The following is a 14645-nucleotide window of genomic DNA, read 5'->3' as shown; positions in this document are numbered from 1 at the left end:
CAGCAGCCGCGGCCCGGCTTGGCCAGCCGTCGCCGCCGCCGCCACCTTCGTCGTCGCCCTCCTCTCAGCCACCGCCAATCTCGGGCTTCGCTAGGCGTGGCGGCGGAGGCAGCAGCGGAGGCGCTCTCTCTCTCTCTCTCTCTCGCCCCCCTCCCTCTCCTCCTCCACCGGCCGCTGCCCACAGAGAGGCTGGGCTCCGGCGCCCCACGTGACCGGGCGCCTCTCTGCTGCTCCTCCAAGGTGAGGCGCTCTCGCTGTCACGTGGGAAACGGGGAAGTGGCGGGGGCTGTGGAAGGCAGCCAGGGCCCAGGTTCCGAGGGACAAACGCTCTGCTAGCCGGCGCGCAGCAGGGGAAGATCTCTCTCGTGTTCCTTTCGGTTTTTGGGGAATCCGGCGTGTTGCACGCCCTCCCGACATTTCTCTGGTGAAAATAGGGTTGTCCCATTCCATCATCATCATCATCGTTTTTGTTATGGTTTTTTCTATACCCCACCTATCTGACCAGGTTGGTCTAATAAACTCTAGACCAGGGGTCAGCAAACTTTTTCAGCAGGGGGCTGGTCCACTGTCCCTTAGAATTGTGGGGGGGGGGCCTTTTTGGGGGGGGATGTGAACAAATTCCTATGCCCCACAAATAACCCAGAGATGCATTTAAAATAAATTGAGAAGGCGATTGGGCCGCATCTGGCTCCCCAGCTTTAGTTTGCCTACCAATGCTCTAGACACTGGGCAACTTCTGGCATATATATATATATACAGTATATTTGATTTAATGATGTAATGGGTTTTTATATTATATTATATATATATATATATATATATATATATATATATATATATATATATATATATATATAATATAAAAACCCATTACATCATTAAATCAAATATACTTTATAATTATATATAATTATAATTATATATTTATATAATATATATATATATATATATATATATATATATATATATATATATATATATATATATATATATAAAATAAAAAAACCCAATACAACAACATTAAATCAAATATACTGTATAGAAACAGTTGTAAAAAAATGGTAAAAACAAAAAATGGTAAAAATTATATATATATACATTATATATGTGTGTGTGTGTTTGTATGAACACACACACTACTAAAAACCCAATACAGTGTCACTAAATAATGAATGTTTTAATGTGTTTTTATGTATGTTAGATGCTACCCAGAGTGGCTGATATATAAAACAAATATATAAAAACCAAAATAAAGTGAAAACAAAAAATAGTAAAAAAATAAATAAATGGTAAAAACAAAAAAAAAAGTGTATGCACACACACACAGTAAAAACCCTATACAACATCATTGAATCATGAATGTTTAATGCTTTGTTATGTTTTTATATATGTCAGAAGCCGCCCAGAGTGGCTGGTATAAACAGTAAAAAAAATATTTAAAAACTTCCCTATAAAGGGCTGCCTTCCGATGGCTCAGTGGTCCAATAGTAACTCCCTACCCTCCAACATTTCTCCGATGAAAATAGGGACGTCCTAAGGAAACGGGGGGCATTCTGGGATCAAATCAGAAACTGGGACAGCTTCTGTAAATCTGGAACTGTGCCTGGAAAATAGGGACGCTTAGAGGATATGCGTTCTGTTCACAGAATCACAGAATTGTAGAGTTGGGAGGGACCCTGAGGATCCTACCCCCTGTAATGCAGGAATATACAGCTACAGGGTTTGAACCTGCAACCTTAGCACCACACTCTAACCAACTGAACTATGATAGGCCATTCAGTAAATTACTTTGGTTATAGAAATATCCATCATCCTGCCTAGCTTGGGAATCTGAAGCACCTATGTTTTCAAGTCAGATCACTTTGGAGATACTTTAATATGGTTGGTATCTGGACTGGTTGTTCTGCTTCTGCAGTTGCTTGAAGACTTGTAATAAATTGGCAAAAGTTGTAGGATGATGGAGATTCTGTAGCTGTAAGTTTGGTCCCTTACCTTTCCCGCCCCGACCTGGCCACAGTGATCCATGCGACGGTCATCTCCAGGCTTGACTACTGTAATTCGCTCTACGCAGGGCTGCCCTTGAGACTGACCCAGAAACTCCAGCGGGTACAGAATGCTGCAGCGAGGCTCCTCACGGGGTCTCTGCCATGAGAGCATATTCACCCAGTGCTTTTCAAGCTGCACTGGCTCCCAGTGGAGTACAGGGTCAGATTTAAGGTGCTGCTTTTGACCTTTAAAGCCCTTCACGGCCTAGGACCCTCGTACCTACGGGACCGCCTCTCCTGGTATGCCGCACGGAGAGCCTCAAGGTCCATAAATAACAACACCCTAGTGGTCCCAGGCCCTAAGGAAGTTAGATTGGCTTCAACCAGAGCCAGGGCCTTTTCAACTCTGGCTCCGGCCTGGTGGAACACTCTGCCTCATGAGACCAGGGCCCTGCAGGATCTGATTTCTTTCCGCAGGGCCTGTAAGACAGAGTTGTTCCGCCTGGCCTTTGGCTTGGAGCCAATTTGATTCCCTCCCTCCCTCTCTTTTTTCTTTCTTTTCCTTCTCCTCCTGCGATGAGGCTACATTTTAATATTTTAATGTTCCATTATTTTAATGTATTTTATTTTTGTTTTTAAGTTGTAATCATTCATCTTGTTTTTATTATTGCTTGTAAGCCGCTCTGAGCCCGGCCTTGGCTGGGGAGGGTGGGGTATAAATAAAAAATTATTATTATTATTATTATTATTATTATTATTATTATTATTATTATTCCTAGTTACCCTTGGAATGCCACAGAGAAAGAAGACAGAACCAGCCTTATAAAAAGGTAAAGGTAAAGGACCCCTGGATGGTTAAGTCCGGTCAAAGGCGACTATGGAGTTGTGGCACTCATCTTGCTTTCATATTGAGGGAGCCAGTGTTTGTCCACAGACAGCTTTCCAGGTCATGTGGCCAGCATGACTAAACTGCTTCTGGTGCAACGGGACCCTGTGACAAAAGCCAGAGAGCGTACGGAAACACAGTTTACTTTCCTGCCACAGCGGTACCTATTTATCTATTTGCACTGGTCTGCTTTCGATCTGCTAAGTTGGCAGGAGCTGGGACAGAGCAATGGGAGCTCACTCCGTCTCGGGGATTCAAACCACCAACCTTCCGATCGGCAAGCCCAAGGGGCTCAGTGGTTTAGACCACAGTGCCACCGGCATCCCTACCTGCATTATAAGAAAATATGGAACTGGATAAAAGTTTAAAAGTGGAATAAAGCGGTAGTGAGAAGATCCGCACTTCCAGTAATCCCTGGGTGGTTTTTTTTAATACCTGTGTACGTGCTCAGAATGGGGGGGGGGGAGTAGCAGAGGGTGCGGGGGGAGTAATCTAAGATTGCATGAAAGGCTACTGGAAGAACAAATAAAAATAATTTATATTTATGAATGCCCTTTCTGAAAAAGCAAATGCTATCTGTTTAAGTACCACCTTTTGCTTGGGGGGATATGGCTGAGGATCAGGAAATTGACTTAAGAAAAATCTGAGAAGGTGCCAGGAATGTTGCTCCTGCTTGCTTCTGTTCTTCTCCTCCTCTGGGTGTAGCTGGGCAATGAAACTGTGTAGATGAGTCTAGCAATTTACATAGAAAGAGTGGAAATACAAGACCAGGCAGTATCCAAATAACTTCCATAGGAGTGGTGAAATCAAAACACAAAAGGCAGAACAAAATTCAAACCAGTGTCACTGAGGAAGCAAGTAGTATTTAAAATCTTACATGGGCTACACCATCCAAGCATCAAAGCCGTTTACTAGAAACCCTTCATTTAAAGAACAAAACAATTGATGCCGCGGCAAGGAAAAGCAGTCTGTGATCATGATAAAATCAAACAACAACAAAAACAGCTGCCATAGATCATCTATGAAAAACCTTGGAGAAATAAAAAGTCTTAATTTGCCATTTAAATGATAAAAGAGTTGGCCCTTTCTGAACCTGCCTGGGGAGGGTATTCCATAACTGGGTCCACCACTGAAAAGGCTCTCATCTCAGTCATTACCCATCTCGCTTTCGTAAGCCGGAGCAGCCAGAGGAGGACTTCCACATGAGATCTTAGGTTTGGGACAGGTTGTGTATCTTTGAGAAGTTGTTGCATACTTTTTCATTTGCACATAATCTGGCTGTGTCGTAAATTTAAGCCGGTAAAAGATAGCATTCCAGTCATATAACATTAACTGGTCTGGGTTTGGAAGTTTTAAAGTGTCCTTATTATTTGCCCTGTTTTCATACGATAGAACTTGCAGATTGCGTTCTACTCCCAGAGACTCTCTTCCTAACACTTTGAAGTTGTGATCCTGTGCATGCATATTTCTTGAGAGTAAATCCCATTAAAGTCAGAGGGCCTCACTTGTGTACGTTATGGTCATCAAACTTCTGAGCAGGGATGGGCGAATCTGTCAAATTCAATTTCTCTCAGTTATTTCGTTTCCTAAAACAACCATTTTAAGTTTCATAATAGCCACCCTAACTTTTTTTAAAGCTACTTCAGTATCTCCCTCTTCTCATTTCCCCCTCAGTCTTTCTGCTGGTCGCAGCCATGCTCCCCACTCTCAATTGTCATCCCTCGACAGACACTCTTGACATTCATTTCCACCCGCTTACTGTCAATCATAACCCACACACCTGCTTACAAACAACTGTCTGAATTTCATGGTCGTGCCCATGATAGCAGGGGGCGATTTTACTGCAAACTTGAACATTGCAGTTATGACCTCCATAAACACACTAGCAGGGTTTAATATATGAACGCCCAATTTACCAGTCATGGGAATGGGCAGAACAGGAGAGCAGATCTTAAGATATGGGTAGGATAGTAGGGGTGCAGATGGTTAGATAAAGAGTTTGGGTCCACACACTGCTCAGGTCTCCTGTATGGAGCTGGGGCCTGCCCAGAAGCTCATGGAGGACTGGCCTTTGTCCTCATCCTCTCCAGCACACCTTTCTTATACTTATAACATTATTGTTTAGGATGGGGGTGGGGGTTAGTTTGGATGATGCTCATGGATCTAACCAAACGTGTAATTTGGTATCTGCGAGATTGGAGTTTGTAATAGAGGGAACCTGTTGAACTGGTTGAGTCAGTTTCTTTGTTAGGCAAATTTATCAAATTTTCAGATGACACCAAACTGGGAGGGGTAGCCTATGCCGCAGAAGACAGAATTGGGATTCAATGTGACCTTAACGGATTGGAGAGCAGGGCCTAAACCAGGGTTGCCCAAACGTTTCTCAAAGAGGGCCAGATTTGATGAAGTACATGCATGAGGGCCAACCAAAGTTTTTTAGGATTGAAGTTGTTGAGCTTTTGGGGGGATTTTACCCCAGGAATTAAGCTGCCACAGGGACTGGATTGAACCAGCCGGCAGGCCGGATTAGACCCACAAAACGGACTTTGGACATGCCTGGCCTAAATGAACAAAATGAATTTAAATAGGGACAAATGTCAGGTTCTATACTTATGCAGAAATAACTAGCTGCACCAGTATAAGATGGGGCACACCTGCTCTTGAGCGTAGGACTCGAGGCAGTGGCTCCAAGTTACAAGAAAGGAGATTCCGACTAAACATTCAGAAAAAAAACTTTCTGACAGTAAGAGCTGTTCGGCAGTGGAACAGACTCCCACGAGAGATGGTGGACTCTCCTTCCTTGGAGGATTTTAAGCAGAGGTTGGATGGTCATCTGTCATGGATGCTTTAGCTGAGATTCCTGCATTGCAGGGAGTTAGACTAGATGACCCCTGGGGTCTCCTCCAACTCTGAAATTCAATGATGCTAGTCCATGTTAAGTTGCACCACTGACAGGAGCAACTCAGGTTGTGGCCTGCATATGGAATATGGTATGTGTCCCCCTGTGCTGTCCCTATCCCACTCATGAAACTATCCGATTTTAGCCATTTTGGCATATTTTCACTGGCACGAGCATTGTGCCCATGGAGGAGTCCATTGGCATACCCCAGGAATTATGCAGCATATCAGGTGTTACAGCAGCATAGGGGGCGCTTTTGCTGCATCAGCTGACGCATAGCTCCCTAGCTTTGGAATGTGTCGCCTACGAGTGCTTCTAATACTAAAAATAAGGCAGTTTTGGTATTGAATTCAGCCTACAAAGGCAGGAAATGCACAAAAGCAATCTGTGCATAAGGTATGTTGGAAAGGTGACTGAGAAATGGATAAACAAATAAAACACATGTCCCTAGTTAAATAAGCTTGAGTGTCTTGGGGGATAATGAAAGCCAGCCCCTGCAGTGCTGTTGCATAATACAGCTTAGAATTTTAATTTTTTTGTAAATTATCTCCTCTTGTCCCCTACAGTAAGATAATAAGAACACATACGTTGCATGCTAACTAGATTTGAAAACCTAAATCTAAAGCCAAAGTCATAAATATAAATGAAGGCTAGAACTGTATGCATCTTGACTGCTGGTTTTTAATAAATTATTGCAGTCAGCTACCAGTCACATGCAAAATCTGGAACACACTTTTATAATAACTCTCCTAAAGTCAGAAGAGAAGGTCTCATAATCATAGGATTTCATTCCAACATTTCTTTAATTTTTTTCTGGTCTTAAATCTTCTGATTTATGCAATGGTTTGCTGGTTTCCATAACTGTACCATATATCATTTCATAGAAAACCCCTATCTTTATATTATAATGATGTAGTCACGTATAAATGTATGCAAATATAGAACAGTATTTTCTTTGATGATGCCAGGTATGTGTTAGGGTTGTTATAATTACGGTTACGTTGTGGTTATTATTAGTATTACAGTGGAAACAGCACTTATGTCAAGATTTAACACTTTGAGGAAAATCTACACCTGTGAGCTTTTTATTTATTTATTTATTTTTCATTTGCTTTTTACATAAAATTAAAAATGAATAAACGTTTGTTGGTTAATGAAAAATGGCTGCAGGTGATAACAGCAGATGGTATTTATAATAATTTGTTTTTTAATTAAGCAAATATAGGATCCTGGAAAATACCATGGTGAGGGGAATCTAACACAGAACAGATTTCTTCTCTTACATATATAGATAGTTCTCACATAGGACTTGATATATTCCCACCAAGGCATCATTGCTAAAACTTGATGTAATAAAGCACCAAAAATTAATAATGTGAGTAGTCTCTTATGCTATAGTCAAAGCAAACTACTAATGTGTTTGAAGTCAAGTATATGCTTAAGGGCTTTTCCAAATCAGTTTGCATTATGCTTTGCAGGAGAAACATTTGCCCTGATTTTTCATTTTTCAGTTATGCTTTAATTCTTTAGTAATGGATCTCTGAGTAGTATGCTCAAATAGCATGCAAAGGTTTCTGTTTTTTTAAGGAATAAAACTTACTCAGGGCCAAACAAAAATTACATGAGAGATTCACAACAGAGACTGCAATGTTATGCACCACTTCCTTTGGAGTAAGCCCACTGAGGTCAATGGAAATTACTTTCAAATAAAAATGTAAACAATCTGACTGCAGATCTCCTAAAAGCAATCATGGAGGGACATGATTTGGATTGGGGCCCCTCACAGTGATTCCCCAAAGGAAATTTCCTCAACCCTCCGGAGCTCCTATTAGCAACGGAGGAGAAAACATAGAGGCACTGGTCTCCTTGTTTGGGTGATCCCATCCCCTTGCTCCTTCAATTTGCACTTGTTTTAATTTTGATGTTTTTGTAACCCACCCTAAGACCATTGGGTGAAAGATGGGCTGTAAGTGCAAGGAAAGATCAGCCGATGAATAAGAATTTAGTTCACTTAAGCAGCAAAATATCATTCGATCAGAAGCCATACAGGCATATGTGTGGGACGATTTTTTTTTTTTAAAAAAATTATTTTATTTTATTTTATTTATCTCAGAGCACACTTCGGGGAATTGGGGGAAGATTACAACAATATAAAAATATTTTTTGTCACTAATTAAGGTTGTCACAAATTAAAGTTGTCACAAATTAAAGCGACGTGTTCAATAACTCATAAGCACTTCCCAAGGGCATCAATCACTGGAATCCACTGGTAGAACTATAAATACAAATAAATGGAGGCTGGTCCATTAGGATGAATGGGACATTGGCCCACCAACATCATCCTGCCCTCCATCAGCCATTTGCCTACCTTCCTGCTTGCAACCAGTTCATCTGTCACTGCCTGCCAGCTTTCTCCTCCTTAGTCTCAATGTTGCCCTTGTAGAACTCAGCAGGGAGGAGGATGGGGGACAAAACTAGCATCAGTTTTCTCTGGCTCCACCTACTGTTCAGCTCCCCGCCTTCTGCTCTATCAGTCCCAATGGGCACCGGCCACCACTGCACACACTTTTCCTCTGGGCTCAAGATGGTCTTCTTCTTCTTCTTCTTCTTCTTCTTCTTCTTCTTCTTCTTCTTCTTCTTCTCTTCAGCGCTGCTATGCTACAACCCAACTCTTATTCCCCAGTAGCATCAGGCTCCTCAGAGTAGCCACAACCACCACCTAACCTTTCTAAACATTCAGTAAACATTTTGTTCAGTGGGAATTCCATCCACAATGCTGCCCTCCCCTTTCTCTTTCCCTTATGTGTCAGGGCTGCAATACCTCAAGGACTGCTTCTTCCCATATAAACCGTCCCAGACTCTACGTTCTGAGGCCCTTCTTTGTGTGCCTCCTCTGCGTGAGATCAAAAGGGTGACAACACAAGAACGGGGTATTTTCTGTAGTGGCTCCCAGTTTGTGGAATGCTCTCCCCAGGGAGGATTGCCTGGTGCCTTCATTATATACTTTTAGGCGCCAGGCAAAAGCGTTCCTCTTCAACCAGGCCTTTGATTGATTATTATCCTGTTGTTGTTTAGTCGTCTCCAACTCTTCATGACCCCATGGACCAGAGCATGCCAGGCCCTCCTGTCTTCCACTGCCCCCCGCAGTTTGGTCAGACTCATGCTGGTAGCTTCGAGAACACTGTCCAACCATCTCGTCCTCTGTCGTCTTCTTCTCCTTATGCCCTCCACCTTTCCCAACATCAGGGTCTTTTCCAGGGAGTCTTCTCATCTCATGAGGTGGTCAAAGTATTGGAGCCTCAGCTTCAGGATCTGTCCTTCCAGTGAGCACTCAGGGCTGCTTTCCTTAAGAACGGATAGGTTTGATCTTCTTGCAATCCATGGGACTCTCAAGAGTCTCCTCCAGCACCATAATTCAAAAGCATCAATTCTTTGGCGATCAGCCTTCTTGATGGTCCAGCTCTCACTTTCATACATCAATACTGGGAAAACCATAGCTTTCACTATATGGACCTTTGTCGGCAAGGTGATGTCTCTGCTTTTTAAGATGCTGTCTAGGTTTGTCATCGCTGTTCTCCCAAGAAGCAGGCATCTTTTAATTTCATGACTGCTGTCACCATCTGCAGTGGTCATGGAGCCCAAGAAAATAAAATCTCTCACTGCCTCCATTTCTTGTTTATTATCCTACAGCCTTTTAAATGTGTCTGTGGGAAAGGGGGGGTATTGTTTTGCTGTTTTGTTTTACTTATTTACTTGTTTTTATTTTGTATTATATTCTGCGTACCACCCTGAGATCTTGCGATGAAGGGTCGTATATAAATCCAATAAACAGATAAATAAGAGGAACATCCAGCTCCCCAATATTTCAGCGCACGTTTCAACTTTGCATTTTGAAAGGTGTCTGTACACTGTGGTTTGCCAGCCACAAAGAGATATGGAAAACGAGAAAAAGTGTGAGCAGATCTCAGTGTGCGCGGCAGGCTGTGTGTTATTTCATCCGGCAGCCGGGAGAGATTTCTCTCTGCTTCGGCACAAAAGGGCTCTGAACCAATCCAGAAGCACTTCCCTGTGGCCAATCGGAAGCCGCCTTACACAAAGGTCTTAGAAAAAGGAAGCTGAATAGAGTACACAAGCTTTCTTTCTCTTTGCCTGCCAGCCTGCCTCTAGCAGACTGACTCTCCTAGGCAGGGTGCCACTGCGTTCAGGGCACGCACTGTGTGAAAGGCTGGAAAAGATCTACGCACCACCACGGAAAGAAAGAGCCATAGGCAAAGAGGCTTTCTTTCCCCACACACCCCCTGTTTTCTCCTCCTTTGCTATTACTAGCTTGAAGGCTTCTTTGCCCATGTAATGCACTCGCTCACCCAGGAAATCAAATCTTTCTCCAGGACTAATCTGAAGAAACAATGCACCAGAGTGACTACTCTAAGTGGGAAGAGAATCATAGAGACCTGGAAGGATGCTCGGATGCACGTGGTGGAAGTAGCGGATGGTAACGATGGGGATGGCTGTGGTTATGTGCAAGACCTGAGTCTGGATCTTCAAGTTGGTGTGGTGAAGCCCTGGCTGTTGCTTGGTACGTAGGTGGAGCCAAGAAATGGATGCATATGGGTATTATTAGGAAGCTTGTATTTATATATTGATCTGCCTGCTTTAATAGACTTGCAAGACATTTAAGGGTTTCATCTTTCCTAGTTCTTGTAAAATGTTATGGCCTCTGCCACTCACCTTTTAGTGTTATTTGAAACAAGCCCGTGGCTTCACCCGAAATAGGCTGGGTGGTCTTGCGCTCTGTTTCTTACTCCTTGCCCAGGTTACCGAATAAAATGTTGTTCTCTCCTCACAGGGTCACAAGATGCTGCCCATGACCTGGAGACAATGCAAAAATACAGGGTAATGAAGCTATGTGGGTTTTAAAAACGTAATCACCATTATTAAAAAGCTGTCTCGTGTTAAAGAGATCGAACTTTTCAAAGGGGCTTCGCCAGCTAAGTCATACTCGGAGTAGAGCCCTTGGAATAAATGGACTTAAGTGACTTACACCCATTGATTTCAATGGCCTTGTGGGGGATGAATGTTGGATATCTGGCAGTAGGGTGTTGTTGTTTTTAGTTTCTTTGAAACTTATGTTGCTCAGCATTTGAAGGAATTGCAAAATGTAAGACTATATGACTCCTTATACAAGACAGGAGATAACTGAAATGGATCCTACGCACACTTAGATGGCAGTAAGTTCTACTTAAATGTTAAACTGCAATCCTATGCATAGTTACACTCGAAAGTAGGCAGTACTGAACTCACTGGGATTTAGTTCCGATGCTTTAATTGCCCCTATAGTCTTCAACTAATATGTTTAGGATTGAGGTGACTGTGTCTGCAAGTGTGGGTTAAAGTGGGCTTCTCTTAGTCTTACATTATTCTTCAGCTCCATTAGGTCACATTCATTAAGCTTTGTAGGGCCTGGTTTAATATTTGTGTATAGCAAAATATTTAATTTCATTGCAGTTTTGAACTTGGATTCAAGAAATAAAATGGAAGCATGATAGCCTTTGTGAAAGATTGCTCAGCTGTTGTTGACTGAGGTCCTCAGCCATGCCAGAATATAGAGGTTACAAAGCTGCCTCTGTCTTGATTTCTCTTTTGTATTTTAGGTTACCCACGTTCTCAACGTAGCCTATGGAGTTGCAAATGCCTTCCCCAATGACTACATATATAAGACCATTCCTATTCTTGACCTGCCAGAGACTGACATTGCCTCCTATTTCCCTGAATGTTTTGAATTCATTGAGCAAGTCAAATTAAAGGTAAATTGTTGCTGTGAGTCATTAATGAGTGCTTGGAGGCAGGGTGTGTGTGAGCAAATGTACATATTTTACACTGCACACATTCTTAAGATAAATTAAAATTCTTTGAGCTTCCACTCTTAAATACTGTTATAGAAACATCAAATTGTACTTCACACAAGCTCGCTCTGGATCCCTTTAAGGACTTGTTAATCACTAAATGAATACTGTGATTAACAAAACAGGGTATTTTAAATTTATATTGCAAAATGTTTTGGATTCTCCAGATGGAACTAGCTGGATGGAATTAGCTGGATGGAACTCCAAATGGAACTAGATGGAACTAGCTGTTCCATCAAAATGAAATGATGCCGTTACAGAGGATGGAAGGCTCAGAAAGCCTTCAGTCACTGAAGCTAAGTGATGCTCTCCTCCAGACTGAAATCCAGCATGTAAATCCAGAAGTTTCCCCTTTTTGCTGATGTTGTTGGATCTGCTGACATCTCCATAGCATTTATTGATAAATCTGACCACACTGTGTTGGACATAACAATCATTACTAGAAATGCCAACACCTGTGAGGTAGTTTCGTTAGCACAAAGACTTCTGGCCACACAGTAGAAATGCCCTTCTTTCTCATCTCCCTATCCACCACCACAACTCCCCATAATCTGTCTTAAGTTTTTCTGCAACCCTTTGAAGCAGATTTGGAGAGGGCAGGTGGAGAGAGGAGAGAGAGAGGAAGTTTTGGTGTGCAAACAGAAATATAATTTCCCCCACATACGTTTTGATAAGGAAAGGTAGAATTCTATACAGTGGTACCTCAGATTACAGACGCTTCAGGTTACAGACGCTTCAGGTTACAGAATCCTCTAACCCAGAAATAGTACCTTGGGATAAGAACTTTGCTTCCAGATGAGAACAGAAATCGCACGGCAGTGGCGCAGCGGCAGTGAGAAGGCCCCATGAGCTAAAGTGGTACCTCAAGTTAAGAACAGTTTCAGGTTAAGAATGGACCTGCAGAACGAATTAAGTTCTTAACCTGAGGTACCACTGTATTAGAATAATTATCTTTGAAAGGCACTTCTTGTACATAACCACTTGTTCAAGGAAAACAAAGCTTGATCCATTTCCCATAATCAGCATGTTTGATGCTAAAAGCTGACAATATCTTGGCTTTTCAAATCTAACTCCAGGTGATTCCGTGAGATTTTCATTATTTACATAGTCTGGAATTGAGGAAGATAATACTGCTCCATCAAGCTTTGTGTTATTTTAGAAGGAAGGAGCACAGCATATTGTTTACAAGTTACCTGAAACGTGTGTTCATTTCATGCCCTCCTTGAGGTTTCAAGTTACGGTTTCCACTTCCCTTCTAAATTAGATTTGCCATTCAAAGTAGCTTAGTGTCACTGTTCTACCTCGGAGGTTTAATTGTTTGATTAGTCCTTTATACTCAAGAATACCCATATAATCTTTTCTAACGATACTAATGCTTCATAATACAAGATGCTTTTGTTACCGTAGGAAAAATAACATAATTTATTCACTTCTGATTAAAACTCTCCACCAAATAAAGCAGGACAAATTAATAAAGCATTAGATTGTGAACAAGTCCACTCTGGTCTCAGAGACAGGCTCTCCCTTCTCATCCTTTGGCGTGTATCTGAGGAAGAGATCAGAGGAAGTTGGTTAAAACCAACTACAGTTTTGTGGATACTTTCCAAAAGGGCAAACTGTGGTTAGTTTAAACTACGATTTATTGATACAGAAACCATGTTTTCTGGTCTTGACTTGTTCCAATGAATCACAGTTGAAACTAACCACAGTTTACAGTTTGGACATAATGACAAACGGTAGTTAGTTTAAACTTGGAAGTGGATACTTAATTTAACACAGATGGCAGAACGGGAAATTATCCAGTTAGTTTCTATACAATCAGCAAAAGCCGATTAGATATCAGGCACCTATTTGGGAGATAGGATGACTGGAATTGATCCTCCCTTTAACCAACTCCTCCCAGCAAGTGATCAGTACAGGCAAGACTGATAGTACTCACTTATCTGTTCAGTGGAAGGATCTTTGAGTGCATGCCGCTTACTAGAAATTCAAGATCAGTATATGAAACAGAAGGCAAACGTGTGTAATATTGTAAGATCTACATTTGATGATGCTATTATATATATATTTGGGTGGAACAACTTGCTCTTGGATTGGCGCTTAGAATGCTTTACCAGTAGAGAAAATGGCATGAAATCCGTTGTTATTGATAGTTGTTTTCTAAATGTGCTCTCTCTTTCTTTGATTCTTTTGGAGGATGGTGTGGTACTCGTTCACTGTAATGCAGGAGTCTCTCGCGCAGCAGCTATCATCATAGGCTTCCTAATGCACTCAGAAGGACTCAATTTTTCCAGGGCCTTTACTTTGGTGAAAAATGCAAGACCTGCTATCTGTCCAAATCCTGGCTTCATGGAGCAACTCCACAAATACCACCAGTGCAATAATAAAAGCATGGAAACCTAAAACAATATATAATTATGAAAGAGGAAAGAATAGCCTTTGTGCTTGCACTGTACTGAGAGAAGCTGTTGGTTTTTCTTTTTTTACTGCGTTGTAATGAGATGCCCTGAATTACACCTCTAAAACTGTTGTTATAAAGTTAGCTTCACTCTATTCATGTATAATTTTAAGTTCACAACACTTCAAAATAAATATTCTGTGGTTTTTTTTAATTTTCAAAAAAAGGGGATAGAGCAATAAAGAATCAAAATGGATTTGCAAAGCCTCATTGGTTTGGTGGTTGTTTCATCCCTTTTTAAAAAGTATTTGTTTAATTAGAACCACGGAAATCTACAAGTAATATTGAACAGTAACAAAAGCACCAGCAAGGTTACATCACTTGTAATGTTTTTCTACTGATAAAAGTTTGCTTAGGATAACAGAATTAAAGCTTTCACATTAGTATTTGTACTATAATATTATAGTATTATTTATATATATATAGTACAGTAATATATATAGTATTGCTGACCAGCAATAATTATTTTTTGGGCAGGCTATTAGCAAAACAATGCAAAAATCATTTAAAACAA

The 14645-nt window shown here is 41.5% G+C and overlaps 1 protein-coding gene across 2 annotated transcripts; it reads left to right on the top strand.

Moving 5' to 3' along the window:
- The first annotated feature begins 49 nt into the window (after positions 1 to 49).
- DUSP19 (dual specificity phosphatase 19) lies at positions 50 to 14327 on the top strand. Of its 2 annotated transcripts, XM_053409364.1 has the most exons (5): positions 50 to 240; positions 10159 to 10346; positions 10617 to 10663; positions 11422 to 11574; positions 13870 to 14327. In XM_053409364.1, the coding sequence occupies exons 2-5, from the start codon at positions 10238 to 10240 to the stop codon at positions 14074 to 14076; spliced, it is 516 nt and encodes a 171-aa protein (XP_053265339.1). In that variant the 5' UTR covers positions 50 to 240; positions 10159 to 10237; the 3' UTR covers positions 14077 to 14327. The 2 variants fall into 2 exon arrangements, with proteins under 2 accessions (XP_053265339.1, XP_053265330.1); XM_053409355.1 differs by lacking the exon at positions 50 to 240 and having other exon boundaries at positions 9866 to 10346.
- Positions 14328 to 14645: the final 318 nt, after the last annotated feature.

This window comes from Podarcis raffonei, chromosome 1 (assembly GCF_027172205.1).
Source record: "Podarcis raffonei isolate rPodRaf1 chromosome 1, rPodRaf1.pri, whole genome shotgun sequence".
In the NCBI taxonomy this organism is placed as follows: Eukaryota; Metazoa; Chordata; class Lepidosauria; order Squamata; family Lacertidae; genus Podarcis; species Podarcis raffonei.
The sequence above is the reverse complement of the archived record's forward strand: the minus strand, read 5'-3'. Positions and strand labels throughout refer to the sequence as shown.

Bases quoted from the DNA above. Each gene is read 5' to 3' on its own strand.
- DUSP19 (XM_053409355.1), top strand. From the start codon at position 10,121: ATGCACTCGCTCACCCAGGAAATCAAATCTTTCTCCAGGACTAATCTG. The intron at 10,664-11,421 runs GTAATGAAGCTA...TTTGTATTTTAG, and splicing joins AGACAATGCAAAAATACAGG to GTTACCCACGTTCTCAACGT. The intron at 11,575-13,869 runs GTAAATTGTTGC...ATTCTTTTGGAG, and splicing joins TTGAGCAAGTCAAATTAAAG to GATGGTGTGGTACTCGTTCA.